Source organism: Suillus subaureus (assembly GCF_016647635.1).
Source record: "Suillus subaureus strain MN1 chromosome Unknown BJ212scaffold_39, whole genome shotgun sequence".
Lineage (NCBI taxonomy): Eukaryota > Fungi > Basidiomycota > Agaricomycetes > Boletales > Suillaceae > Suillus > Suillus subaureus.
This window is the reverse complement of record NW_024538595.1, coordinates 52758-65786: the sequence shown is the minus strand read 5'-3', so window position 1 is coordinate 65786 and position 13029 is coordinate 52758. Positions and strand designations below refer to the sequence as shown.

General features: G+C 46.1%; 7 protein-coding genes and 1 non-coding gene across 8 annotated transcripts; 3 read left to right on the top strand and 5 right to left on the bottom strand.

The window, feature by feature from the left end:
- Nucleotides 1–3134: 3134 nt before the first annotated feature.
- BJ212DRAFT_1303077 (uncharacterized protein) lies at nucleotides 3135–3660 on the bottom strand (the record flags this gene model as incomplete). The annotated part of the gene is made up of 3 exons (XM_041333364.1): nucleotides 3135–3350; nucleotides 3474–3504; nucleotides 3596–3660. 3 exons carry the CDS (start codon nucleotides 3658–3660, stop codon nucleotides 3135–3137), a joined length of 312 nt encoding a protein of 103 aa, XP_041188473.1.
- A 652-nt stretch (nucleotides 3661–4312) lies between these two features.
- Nucleotides 4313–4692, bottom strand: BJ212DRAFT_1383873 (uncharacterized protein; the record flags this gene model as incomplete). The annotated part of the gene is made up of 2 exons (XM_041336742.1): nucleotides 4313–4598; nucleotides 4654–4692. Coding segments are annotated over 2 exons (168 nt in total), but the record flags the coding sequence as incomplete, so codon positions are not given.
- A 256-nt stretch (nucleotides 4693–4948) lies between these two features.
- Nucleotides 4949–5670, bottom strand: BJ212DRAFT_663668 (uncharacterized protein). The gene is made up of 2 exons (XM_041343766.1): nucleotides 5637–5670; nucleotides 4949–5584 (listed from the first exon to the last, which is right to left on the bottom strand). The coding sequence occupies exon 2, from the start codon at nucleotides 5449–5451 to the stop codon at nucleotides 5029–5031; it is 423 nt and encodes a 140-aa protein (XP_041188471.1). The 5' UTR covers nucleotides 5452–5584; nucleotides 5637–5670; the 3' UTR covers nucleotides 4949–5028.
- Nucleotides 5671–6395: 725 nt separating this feature from the next.
- Nucleotides 6396–8001, bottom strand: BJ212DRAFT_1303075 (kinase-like domain-containing protein; the record flags this gene model as incomplete). Its single annotated transcript, XM_041333363.1, has 5 exons — nucleotides 6396–6540; nucleotides 6595–6668; nucleotides 6723–6869; nucleotides 6920–7093; nucleotides 7144–8001. 5 exons carry the CDS (start codon nucleotides 7999–8001, stop codon nucleotides 6396–6398), a joined length of 1398 nt encoding a protein of 465 aa, XP_041188470.1.
- A 118-nt stretch (nucleotides 8002–8119) lies between these two features.
- Nucleotides 8120–8210, top strand: BJ212DRAFT_t115. Its single transcript has one exon. It is a non-coding gene; the product is annotated as a tRNA-Leu (tRNA).
- On the top strand, nucleotides 8207–9467 carry BJ212DRAFT_1383860 (uncharacterized protein). The gene is made up of 4 exons (XM_041336741.1): nucleotides 8207–8485; nucleotides 8514–8620; nucleotides 8676–9018; nucleotides 9085–9467. The coding sequence occupies exons 1-3, from the start codon at nucleotides 8282–8284 to the stop codon at nucleotides 9016–9018; spliced, it is 654 nt and encodes a 217-aa protein (XP_041188469.1). The 5' UTR covers nucleotides 8207–8281; the 3' UTR covers nucleotides 9085–9467.
- A 1308-nt stretch (nucleotides 9468–10775) lies between these two features.
- BJ212DRAFT_1383844 (N-acetyltransferase NAT13) lies at nucleotides 10776–11505 on the top strand. The gene is made up of 3 exons (XM_041336740.1): nucleotides 10776–11022; nucleotides 11072–11157; nucleotides 11205–11505. Exons 1-3 carry the CDS (start codon nucleotides 10851–10853, stop codon nucleotides 11469–11471), a joined length of 525 nt encoding a protein of 174 aa, XP_041188468.1. The 5' UTR covers nucleotides 10776–10850; the 3' UTR covers nucleotides 11472–11505.
- Nucleotides 11506–11825: 320 nt separating this feature from the next.
- On the bottom strand, nucleotides 11826–11978 carry BJ212DRAFT_1228265 (uncharacterized protein; the record flags this gene model as incomplete). The annotated part of the gene is made up of 1 exon (XM_041329469.1): nucleotides 11826–11978. A coding segment is annotated over one exon (153 nt), but the record flags the coding sequence as incomplete, so codon positions are not given.
- Between the last annotated feature and the right edge of the window lie 1051 nt (nucleotides 11979–13029).

Here is a 13029-nt window from a genome sequence, read left to right as displayed (position 1 = left end):
ATTTTTTGGGTTTCAGGTGGAGGAGGTTGTTGCATAGTCATTGTAGAACTTTGTGAGTTCGGATGCGATGGGTTTCATCGTCTTTAGAGAAGATTAGTATATCATCCATGTAAATAATGATCCACCCCTCCTGTATCATATCTCCAAACAAGTCGTTCATCATTGATTGAAAGGTAGTGGGTGAATTGCACATTCCGAAGAACATGACCGTGGGTTCAAAAAGTCCTCTGGAAGTGGCGAAAGCCGCCTTCCATTGATCAGATTTTCTCATCTGTACATTATTATATCCCCATCAAATGTCCATCTTGGTGAATATCTTGGCGTCCTTTAGCTTATCTATAAGATCTGAGATTAGCAGTAAAGGATAGTTATTCTTAACCATGTGTTCGTTCAAGTAGCAATAATCCTGGCATGGTCGGAGGGAACCGTCTTTCTTCCTGACAAAGAAGAATGGAGATGATTGTGGGGATTCGGAAGGAACGATCGTTCCTTTTGCTAGATGTTCATCAATAAAATCATTCATTGCCTTATCTTCTTTGGCATTGAGTGGGTAGATTTTGCATTTCAGTGGTTCAAAAGATTCCTTGAGGTTGATCTTGTGGTCATATTTGCATTCTGGAGGAAGAGTGCCATTAGCTACATCACCAAATACATCCTTATATTGTTGGAATTCTTCGGGAACGAGTTCCTCGAAGGTTTTCTTTGGTTTGGCGGCGTCCTGGGCGAGTGTTTGGGAGATGTTGTTGGTTTTTCGGATGTAGGTGTAGAAATCGTCATCATCGTTGATGGGATCTAAAAGATGTGGGAGAGTTTCGTTAGCAGGATCCCACTCTGGTTCAAGTTCTTCTAGAGCATCATAAAAGATGTCTTCTTCTTCTATTTCTGTGATGAGTGCTTTCTTCAGGGTACGCTCCCTTAGGCGGACTTCTTGATTAGTCCAATCGATATCTGGGTTTTCCTTTTTTAGCCAAGTCATTCCCAGGATAGTGTCTTCTCCTCCTAGAGAGGTTACAAAGAATCGCTTCCTCATAGGGATATCTTTGATTAAAAAGGAGAGTTCACAGTACCGTGTGATTCTTCCGGCTTTATTTAACGTGCCGTCTACGTTATGCACAGGTATTGGGTTTTCAAGTTTGTGCATGCGAATATTTTCTTTGAGTATGAACTTCTCATCGATGAATTCGCCTTCTGCGCCGCAATCAATTAGAGCAGCGGCTACGGTGGTTTTTTTGGTCTTTTTTGATCTGATGGTTAACGGCAAATGAATAGAGTTAATATTGCCAACAGATTGTACTACTAGTCCGATTCTGGGAGTTTCTGACACTGGCAGGCTCCCCTAAGCAAAATCCTCTTCATTGCTACTCTCTTCTTTCTTAACCAGTTTCTTTCTGGCTTTCTTCATCTGGTGCGCTTTAAACGCCTTCCACTCTTGGAATTCCTTGTAATTGTCATCAGATGATTCCTTGATTACCTTTCTGTTGTTGGTCGTAACCATGGGATGGTTAGGGCAGTCTGCAGCTAAGCCCTTCTTACCGCATTTGAAGCAGAGGCCGCCCTTATGCCTATGCTCCCGTTCTTGAGGAGTAAGATAAGTCTTCCTCATCTTCTTTTCAGTTTCTTCATCGTCTATCTCTACTTTATCTATATCCATGGCATAGGGGTCTTTCGCCTTGGTATAGGATGGAGGTGCTATTAAGGTCCTTCGGACCTCAATGTCTAAGGCTTTCTCTAGCCAAGATTCAATGGTGCTGGGGGTCATTTCGAAGGCATAAATAGCAGAGACTATCTCATGCTTTAGCCCATTCCTGAAGAACATGATCTTGGTGTTCTCTTCAGAAATGCCAGTATCGGCTAGGATGGTTCGGAAAAGTGATGCATAAGCAGCTATGCTTCCGGTCTGTCGGAGGGTGGAGATTCGTCGGATAGCGGTTTGTTTGACGTTCTTGGGGAAAAAGGTGGATTTGAATTGCTTAGTGAAACCTTCCCAGGTTCCATAAGACTTTGCTGCGACGGCAGCCTTAAGTTGGCCTTCGGCCCATTTCACAGCCTCACCTTTGGTCATAAGGCTGAGGGCGAAGATAACTTTCTTCTTATCGTTATCGTATACTTCTTCATTCATGTCTAGGTATGCTTCGACCTGAAGCATCCATCCCTGAGCAAGGCAGGTATTGCCATTGAAGGGTGAGGGGGTCTTTCCGATTTCTTTAGGCATTTCTGCGGATAGGGATCATTCGTAGGTTTGGGTATGGAAGTTCCAAACTTTGTTCTTGGGTGCTATGCTAGCATAATAGGCAGCCCACTGGTCAATGGAGTATCTGGTGCCCTTGGCATCAATCTGAAAGAACTCTTGTTCTTCTTCGTCCCAGGTAAAGCTGGGAGGGGTCAGGGCAATTGGTGGTATGGTGTCTGGGTTCCACTCGTTCCTTGTGAATTTCACAAAGGAAGGAGTTCCTGGGGTTCTGTTCTGGCTATGAGTTCAAAGGAACCGTAGGGTAGAAAGTAACTTGACCTTTTGTTATGCTTGGTGTTCGTGAGAACAACTAGACAAAAACAAATGATCTTAGCGTACACCTATGTACGAGTCGTGCAAGTTAAGCAGTATATTGCAGGCCCTGGTCTGCATAGGTCAAGTTAAAGAATACAAGCATAAGAGATAGAGTATATATAAAGGAGTTAAAGCGGAGCTTTAATAAATGAATCAGAGATAGAATGTAAATGATGAATCAGAAAAGAGAAAAGAGAATTGTATGATAGAATATGATAGAATGTCTAAGAATGATTAGTAATTGTGAATAAGTGACGATGTGAAAGGAAAGAAGTGAAACTGTAACACCCACAAAGTCCCCCACATCAGGATCCTATAACATGCATACTATGACCGCCGTGGCCTGGCGATCATGGTGAATCGGACACTGGTGATTTTACTGAGCTTGCGCTTGACCGCTTCTTCAAAGTTGTTTACTGATATTTCAATCGTAACAGTACTATGCTCTCGCACCGAGTCCCGACTCCAACGACTTCCCTTAGGACCAGTTATGTCCCAACATAGATTTCCTTTTGCGTTTTTATCATGATGGTTGTTAGCTGTTTGAAACACTGCAGGACGACGAAGCTATTCGGGTTGCCGCGGTCTACTATCTCCGAATAAGATAACGTTTCTCAGTCGTTCCCTTCATCCTGTCGTTCTCGTACCCATCGACGATCTCCCACAACGCACTAGCAAGCTCTTTCATGACATCGCTCTCCAGGTCCATGCTCATAAGCACACCACCAGTCTTTGGCGTCCTTGCAGTTTGCTCCACAAACGTGGCATACCCCGTAAGCGGTATGACGAATGGAATAGGCTTGTTCTAGAAATGAAGAACTCGGTCTTAGTTGGAAAGACTATACTACGACACATGCATACCTAGAAACGAGAGAAGAACTATGTATCGTTAGGTACATGTAGGTAGACGTGAAATAAGTATGCTCACTTCATCCCTAGTTGGAAAGACCGAGGAGAAACTATATCATACGGAGAGACTATCAAAACGAGTTAAGGCGGAGAACGAAACGTGTATCGATAAGTGATTGTGTATGTAAAATAGAAACGTACAATGGGTGTATCGTGATAAGCGGGATCGATGTGAAAGGTGTGGTGACAAGCGATGAACTCGTCATCCTCCTCGATATTGGTTTAGTATGCCGGAATATGGATGGAAAAGATGTCGGTACGCGGTTACTGACCCATGGCATGAATGAGTTCATACGGTTGAGTGGGCCGTTACATACCTGGAGACTAGAGGTTCCTGTAGTTATGACAAGTCACTGAGGGCCATGCATCGAATGCTGCCGGGCCTTGATTCAGTACTTAACCTCGAGTTACCTTTCGCCTTGTAAAAACAGCATGTTCATCCTAGTATTACATCTTGCTTCATCATGGTTCGTGTGATCAAGGCATCAACATGATCCTCTCCTTATTCGACAAACCAGTCGAGAAGTTGCAGTACAGATCGGTGAACGTTGCCTCGCAGGAAAAGCTAGGGAGACTATGCCTCCCAGTTGTCCCAATCGAGAACATTTCTGCCAGTTCAAGTGGTCAGCGATCATTGTGATGTCTTCCCGACTGCCTTTAAGTCTGGGGAATCAGTTGATGATATGCGCGTCGTTTGTCAAAGAGAATAGCATGCCCCAGTGGCAGCGCAGCAGTCTCTACCAGCGACGAGATCACTGCAGGCGTATGCTACAAGGTGTTTTTCTGCAATGTTCCATCAGAAAACCATATGTAGAGTTTTGGCAGGAGACGAACATCATAGACAAGTACCTGCGATAGGTTGCTTTCCAATGTAGACCATCGGGATGGTTAAATATTGGGCAAGTGATATTCGAGAGCGGATGGAGGCTTTGCAAGCATAATGCATGATTGATAATTCTCTTCATGTCGAGAAACAATTTTCAAATGTTTGTTTGCCATCTACGTGAAAGCGCATTCACTCATGATTCGGGTCTGTGCTCGAAATGAAACTGAAGTTTAGTGTAGAAGCTTTGAGAGACTTGTCGCGGGAGGAAGTTAGGAAAGCATGAGAGAAACCCATAAAGGTGGATGTATCGTGCAATTCCTGCAGTGGGGAACGAATCAGCAGGCGGCTGGAAATGGCATGAAAAAGGGCCTACCTGGAAAATATCACAGTTCTCGACAAGCAGATGAAACGCCCTTCCATGAACTCTGTATCCTGGAGAAGTATTATAAATACCACAAGACGAGAAGAAAGAGCACGTACCTCAATATATTACCGAAAGAGATCTTGCCCAGCACTCCACCCAGTTACAGTGCGTCAGGGATGGCCTGTCACTAGATCCTCGATGAAGGAGAACGTGACTACAATCTGACTAGTATATGATATTTGGGTCTGTGCATTCCAGATCGCCTTCTTCTATTTTGCCTTCAAGACGAGCGTGGTATTCGTCTTGAGGGATCGGATCTTGTGTCTCGTAAACTGCCCATCCTCGCCTGCAAATATCAGTTCGTACGACGAACAGCTTTCACAATCACATCCACCAGGTCGGAACAAGTGAATCATCAGTAGCTGTATTAGCTTGGCTCGTTCTTGTGAGTGTCCTGAAGTTTGCTGCCCGGATGCAGCTCAGACGATAGGATAAATGCGCCAACGAAGGCATACACTTCTGGTCGAATGCCGACAGGCGTAGACAAAGCGTTGGTTGATTCTGGTAAGACGCAACCGCAGCGCACACTAACTTAAGGATCCTACTTGGAAATGATACGAATACCTGAGGACTCCGTCCTTCTTCGAACGAAAGGTGGAATGGATAGGGAGCTGTGTATCTGTCACATTTATCTGGCTGTCTTGACGATGACGAGCGCGTCAATAAGTGCCTTCGGGCAGATGTCGGAGCAAACAGCACGAGATTACAGATGAGTCCAAGACATTGAAACAAACCAGCAGAAACCATGGCGCTCACAGAGCCGGTTGCGAAAGAGGCACGAAATATGGAATGGATTTTCCACAGATTGGGAAAAGCTCTGGGGATTGATGACGAGGCGGAACAGGTTGACAGGACCCGAATCGTTCAAGATAAGCCTGATCTGAATCCCGCCTTCAATAAGTAGCATAATCCTGCGAATGAAAAAGACCCACCTCACTGATACCCAAATGAAGCCAAACGTCATACTGCATTTCGCTGGCCGTCAGAATCCCTCGCCAATGCCAATCTGCCAGGTCTGGCGACGGCTCGTTTTGAGCATAAATTGGTATCACACACATGATCGGGATGATTAGAGTTTGAATTAAGCTTGGGACATTACACAGCGATGTACCCACCTAGAACCTAGCTATTTGATGGACTGTGAACAAAGGAATGCGAAGGTCTCATACATTGAAACAGTTGGCCGGCATCTGACACAACTGAAGAGGAGTAAAGAAACAGGAAGTAAATTGCGAGCAGGCGCACACATAAACGCACAAACGTTTGCAACCAACGCACACCGGCAGATGGTACTAACCACAAGAGTAAAGGGGTGTGCTTAAGCAGACAAGGTTGGGTATGCGGCACGTTAAACTGCAAAAAGCAAGCTACAATGTGCACATGAGTTAATAACACAGATATACAACATCAATCAAGCATGTAATCGGAGTCCGTTCCTTTCTGTGCTGTGCGATGGTATAGTAGCTGTATGATGGAAAGATGTACAGAGAGCGGTGCAAGTGGTGTGTACAAAATAGGCACAGTGACGAAGGGGATGCGATGAAGAAACAAGATATATCAGGGTAACAACGAAGCATTTTGAGTGAAAAAAGGAATCTATGGTGTTCTGTCAACAGCACCGCGGCTTGAAGGCGGTCTCGAATTGCTTGAATATCAGTGTTAGTAGCCATCGGTACCTAGGTCAAACAATCTTACGCTTCTCTAGTTTGTTTAGGCCAGTCCCACACTTGACTGATCCAGCGAGCCATAGGCACTTCTCGCCTCATGACGGTAGTGATCCAAGGATGAGACAACATTCCTCCCGGTGTAGGGCGAATTTGATGGTCAATAATCAAGCTGCGGTGAACGTTGATACGACGATACGCAAAAGGGGACTGGGCGAGAGCTTACGTCTGTCGAATAAAATCTTTCATCTCATCACTCCACACAATGTTATCACCTTCTTCATCGGTCAGTTGAGGCGGCTGGAGAGTTATTCTGATGTAAGCAGAATTCAACAACAGACTCTAAGTGCCTACCTGTCCCTGGGTGATATAGACAATCAGTTCAATGGAAGTAAGGTCTTCGGGAAATGGGTATCGATTCTGTACAAGTTCCAAGAGGGTGATTCCAGTGGACCACACGTCAGCTCGAATGCTATATTCCTTTCCGCTGATGCGTTCCGGCTATAGTGACCATCAGTGATGATGAATGCATAATCAAGCAACAGACGCACAGCCATGTAGAAACTAGTGCCAGTAAAGGTTCCGGCCATAGAGCGGACAAGCTCTCCAGAGACACCAAAATCACAAAGACGAACGACACCTTCACCAGTTAGCAAGATATTAGATGGTTTGATGTCCCGATGGATGGTTTTGAGCGAATGAAGATAGCTCAGGCCTTGCAAAACCTGGTGAATAAATGAATATGGCTGAAATCAAAAGAAGCTTCAGTAATTACCCCTTCGGCTATACGCCCAGCGACTTTTTCGCTGACACGCGCGTTCTTCTCTTTGATTCGCTTTCCGACGGCTTCCAAGCTACGGCCAGCGCAATATTCCATCATGACTTTGACTTCACTAGACGATGGTGACATATAGGCGCCATAGAAACGGATTATGTTGTGGTGTTTGGACGTCGCAGAAATTGTCAACTCGCGTTCGAGCTGTTTTAAAGGCGCCTCGCGAGTGGTAATTGTCTTGCGGGCCAAGATGAAGTTGTTACGTCGATCTCTGACTTTATGGACAGCTCCACCCTGGCCTTCGCCAAGTCGTGAAAGGACTTCTAAAACACCGTCCGACCATTTATTAGAGCTATAATTGGTCGAAGTCTCTTCTGTAGGCGTATAGGTATAGGACTCGATGGTAGTCCTGTCAAATTCAGCAATTAGCTGAGCAATGCTGTTATCGCTACCGTCGATAGGCTCGGGAGGACGTGGTGTTTGTAAAGTCAAGAAAGGCCGAACTGTTGCGCCGCCTGGGTTCTCACCATCCAATCCAGGTGGGATGATTGCAGGACCTTCATAATAACCTGCACTGCTACTACCACCATCAAGTGCGATTGGCAGATGAAGCTTGGGTCTTTGATTGGGCCTTGGGCCTGGACCAAGAGCTCCAGGAATCTGGGGACGCGATGGACCTGGAGAAGAGCCCAATGGGGGGGGAGATGATGAAACAGATGAAGGGTGTAAAGTTGGCTGATCATGGGTTATTTTGCGAATGGCCAACGGACGAGTCTCTGTTAGGTTGAGCGGTGGTAGTGGCGATTGTGGCCGGGGAAGGGTGCGTGGTCCGATAGGACGAGAATGCGTCTGATGCATTGCTGAGTGACGACAAACGACGCGCTAACAAAGCGTAGTCAGTGAGAGTCTTGCCCATCACAATAGTGTTTAATCTTATCCAACATAATATATTGCATAGGAAACAAAGTATGAACATGGCACTGTAGCCAAGTGGTTACGGCGTCACGTTTAGGTCAAGTGCCAATCCGTGATGGGAAACCTCGCGAGTTCGAATCTCGTCAGTGTCATCTTTTTCTCATTTTTATCCCCGCTTACGCTTGTTGTGGTGTGATCGATCAATCGCTTGTGGACACATCACATGTGGCTACATATGTGCCATTGTCATCGTCCACAGCGACGACAGTATAAGACCTTGCAACATTTTTTTAAAATTGTACTATCATCACTGGTAACAATGTTGGCATCATCTCCCAACCAAGCCAAAGCCTTATGCACTTCCCCCCTACCATCTCCCTCGAAATCCCGTCGTCGTCCAGTGCCCCTACGGCTACAAAGCCTTGGGGTGGATCCGTGTCTTCTAGTCGGCAAAGGTACTAACGAAACTCACCCGTTCTTCAAAACATCCTACTTTAACCCTGGACTTCTCGGACAACACTACATTTCAAATTCTTGTTGATGGTTATGACCCCGTTCATAGGTGTGTCTATTCATCTCCCCTCGTGCCGACAGATCCTCAACAATGTACCTGGAAGAGGTCTTCCAAAAGAACTTGAAATGGACTCGTCTCTAGAGCAGCTTCTCACCACAGGGCAAGCGCACGTAGAGTGGACAATCAAAGATTGCGCTCTCATAACCTTGACAGACAAGGCATTCGAGTCGAGAGAGAGGGAACAACGGTGGGACCAGAATCATACCGGAGTTGCATTCCGCTTCTTTGAAGACCAGATGTGGCATTGCGTATGGGCCACCATGACGGATCATGACCAAGGCACATGCGTTTTTCGCAGCTATGATGACGTCTATATTGATCAACTACATCGTTCTCCTCGAAAACTTCGTGCACACGTACCCGACTCTCCCATAGATCTTCGCTGATCCATGTCACCATCGCATCGGTCAAGTCCCCCTTAGCATGAGGTTTCTTATATAAAAAATATTTACCTTCTGTCCACAAATAAATATTGCATCTGTACTACTACTGTATCTCATATACGCCATCGGAATGCACCGTGAAAATTCAAAGATGTGATCATCTCCTGGCCTCCAGGGACTTGCTTCTATAGCGCAGAACTATTAGGAGGTAGTCGCCAGTGTGTATCAGATTGAAACATCAACGAAAGAAGGCAAGTATGATCCTGAGTCGATGGGCGACTATTCCCGGCCCACACTCAATCGGCGATCCACACATGTAGCCATAAACTGAATTTCGCGCTCGTGATCACACCATACCATTCCCGGCATCTCCTGCATTATGAAGACTGACAAATGCCGATGTTGCGTGCGATAGAAACGTCATTCTATATCTTTGAAAATTGCGATAGGCTGCGTGAACAATTTTTGCTATCAGAATAGTTCCCGTTTGAAAAGTCATACCTAAAAGGCTCTTTGATCTGCACTTGGTAAGTGGGTACCAAATTCATTTTGGCAACAGAAGGATACATGTTGGCCCGTCCATGCAAAGAACCGCATAATTGGACCAGAAGAAAATCGTCCGAACAACTGCGTTATCAGTGACGGACTAGTGCTCCCAGTTATCTCCAGCGTTCAGAGATAAGTAAAATCACCTGTCATCAGGGTCTGGACAAGGCAGTGTGTTAACGCCAACGAAGACAAATACTGAAGTATCTCAAAAATGGGAGCTAGTGGCCACGCGCCACAAAGCAAAATGTGCGGAAATCGCTGACTTGAAAAAAGGGGCTTCGTCATGAAAATTCCCGAGGTCAGCAAGGAAAAATCATCGTAAGATGGATTATGGAGTGATGCGGATTGCGCATGGATGCAAGGTTCTAGCCCTGATTTTCGGAGCATGTCATCCTATAATGAGCGACGACATGCTGCTGATAAGCCGGCGGCAATGTGCCTGTTTTATAATATAAGTTATGTCTGGGCTCAGTGGACGTAAGGCATGAGAGCGAAACAGGAGGGATTGATGGCTACAATCAATTGGCTGGATAGACACAATGACGGAACAGAAAGGGAACTTGAAATCGACATAATAACAGGGCGAAAGGATACAGCGTTATGGAGTATCAGTAATCCCCGAGGGTCATGGAGCTATAATTTGCACGAGTCACAGCCAAACGGAGAAGTATCTGACCGAGCACTGTTTTAGCTGCGCTTCTCTAATCTGGCAAGAATACGCAGCTGATCCAATCCCATGACAACGTTGCACTTACCGCCAAGATGAAGGTATTGCAAAAAACATGAGTGCGTTGAGATATAGTGGGCGCAGATAATGGGTTGTCCGATCAGTTCAAAATATTTAGTTAATAATACGTACGTACGTACAAAATGAACTTGACTGAAGGTCTCCGAGCGCCAACGTATACGGATGAGCCTATTTCCAGAAGGGCCTGTCCCGTTTATTTCGAGGGTCTTGGGAGACCCTGGTGAGCCCTGGCGTGTTCGTAAATGTCCGGTGTCAAGCAAGTGAGACGATCATTGGCTCATGCTGGCTCATCGGCAATTTGTATATACACCCAGAATGCTTGCGCGACTCTCAGTTCGGAAACGTGTCATGGGGGGACCACAAGGGTATGCTAAACAAATTTGAGTTAAGTATAACCTTGTTTGAGATAGTGGCAGCTTTAAGGACTTATGGATGAATCCTAATGGGGAATGTTCCCACGAGTGTTGGATGAGTTGCTTTGGTCCGAACAACTTGATTTCTTCCGAGTAGGCCACTACCAAAATAATCTGCCGTCTTCATGTCAAATCCACCTGCTCCATCTTCGTCTTCACGTGTCACTTTTGCGTACTTGACTCATAGAAACCTTGGGACGGTCAAGAAACTCAATTCGGTCTTGTTTCCCATCAAGTACAGCGACAAGTTCTACCAGGATATCATAGCTCCCGAGGTCGAAGACTTCTGCCAGCTCAGTCCGTCCTATTCTTGCAGGCGTTTACAGACCAGCCTAACTTCTTTAAGTCTATTATAACGATGTCCCTGTGGGCAACATCTGCTGCAGATTAGAGAACAAAGATCTGTATCTCATGACTATGGGCGTCCTGGCAGTAAGTTATCCCGCTGTCAGTCGTGGCAAACATGCAAACCCTTCCAGCCATATCGCTCCAAACAGCTTGGCTCTCAGGCCCTGAAACGCGTTATTAAGGCAGCTGCCTCTCATTCCAAACCCAAAATCAGACGTATATACCTTCACGTACAAGTCTCGAACACTGATGCCAAGAAGTTCTACGAGAGACACGGCTTCAAAGAAGTGGGCATCAAAGAGGACTACTACAAGAAGATTATGCCACGCGATGCGTGGATATTAGAAAGGATCATTGAATCTGAAGACAAACAGGACCAGGAGAAGCTTCAATTGTGAAATTGCAACCACTGCTACGATATCTGACCATGCTGTAAATGGTAACTTTCATTTAACGAACCCATAAATATGTTAACGTGTTACATTGCAGTTTCACTATGCCAATCATTCCTTCCAGTACAAATTTCCAGCATCAATGTCCAATATGATATTAGTATGTGGAGTAAATTGCAATCGAGCGATTGATGATTCTATATTATCAAGTTAGCTTTGCAACACGGCACAAAGCAAGTTACTAACAAAAGGGCCAAAACAACGCCATTTCAATTTGCATCTTCGTCATATCCACAATGCTTTACAAGCTGATCAAATGAATGAGATCATGATCTTCCAGGGGGACAAATTCAATGGTACCTGGTGCCTTTTCAGTGCATCTTTCCTTGTGAATGTCTTTCCACAGCCTCCGTTGCACAAAAACGGTTTCTCTCCCGAGTGTGTGTCTCTGTGTCGCTTCAAATCATGTTGCCGGTTAAACGACAGAGCACACATGTCGCATGAGAATGGTCGTGTAGGGGATGCTGGGTATTGCACTGCTGGTGCTATCGGCGGCCCATCAATAACGTATGGCTGCGTGACGTTCGGTACTGTATGGCTGCGCGAAGGTCCGGCTGGTGGATACGTCTGATTCGGCGAATGAGCCGGCTGGCGCATGGGGTATGCTTGTGATGGATACATCTGTTGTTGATTGTATGGACTAACAGCAACATTTGGGTGGTAGGGTTGTGATCGTGCAGCGGCATGATTGTTTGTTGTGTATTGTGTGCTTGATGGTGGCATGGTAGGCATTGCATATGGTGAAGATGAAGTAGGGTGCGTGGACATATAGTTGCTTGGTGCCGCCGGGAAGCCACGCTGAACTTGTTGATAAGAAGATGATTGATGAGGGGGCTGCTGTTGCTGTTGATGCTGCTGCTGCTGCTGACCGTTGGGTAGCCATTGGCTGCCCCGTAGCGGCTGATTAGGGTGACGTGGTGGCTGATTGGGGTTGAATGTGTAGTTGTGGCGGTCGCTCATGATGTTCGTGGCTTGACTGAGCAGGATTCGATGTGGGGCAAATGTCAAGACAAACACAGGGTTCATATGCATTTTCGGAGCCGCCCAAATTTGTGAGTGTACGGTAACATTGCCGCGTCTCCGTCAGTGACAGACCTAACGGCGTAATTGTGGTCCTCACAGATCTTGCTACGTCTGTCCAGACGAGATTGACGCTCTTCACGTGCCTGACTGTAAGGTTACCGTCCTGAACCGGCTCTCAGGCTGGCAACCAGACCCTCTAGAGATGCCTGAATGATTCCTGTCTAACCAAACTTAGAATCACCCGGTTTTTCCAAGCTTCATTTGCGAAGAATTTCTGTTGCAGAATCTGCAGGATTAATCAGGTACGCTGTCCGATCCATGGAGCTGTGGGGTCACCCACAGCCAGGGTTGTAATAGCAGCAATTCAAGGACCTCCTGAACGACCTCAACCTTATTTGCTCATCGAAACCGGCGACTCATGGGAGACCCGGGTCTGCTCCCGCCCAGACTGGTCTGGTCAACGCATCGTGTTTTTGGATTC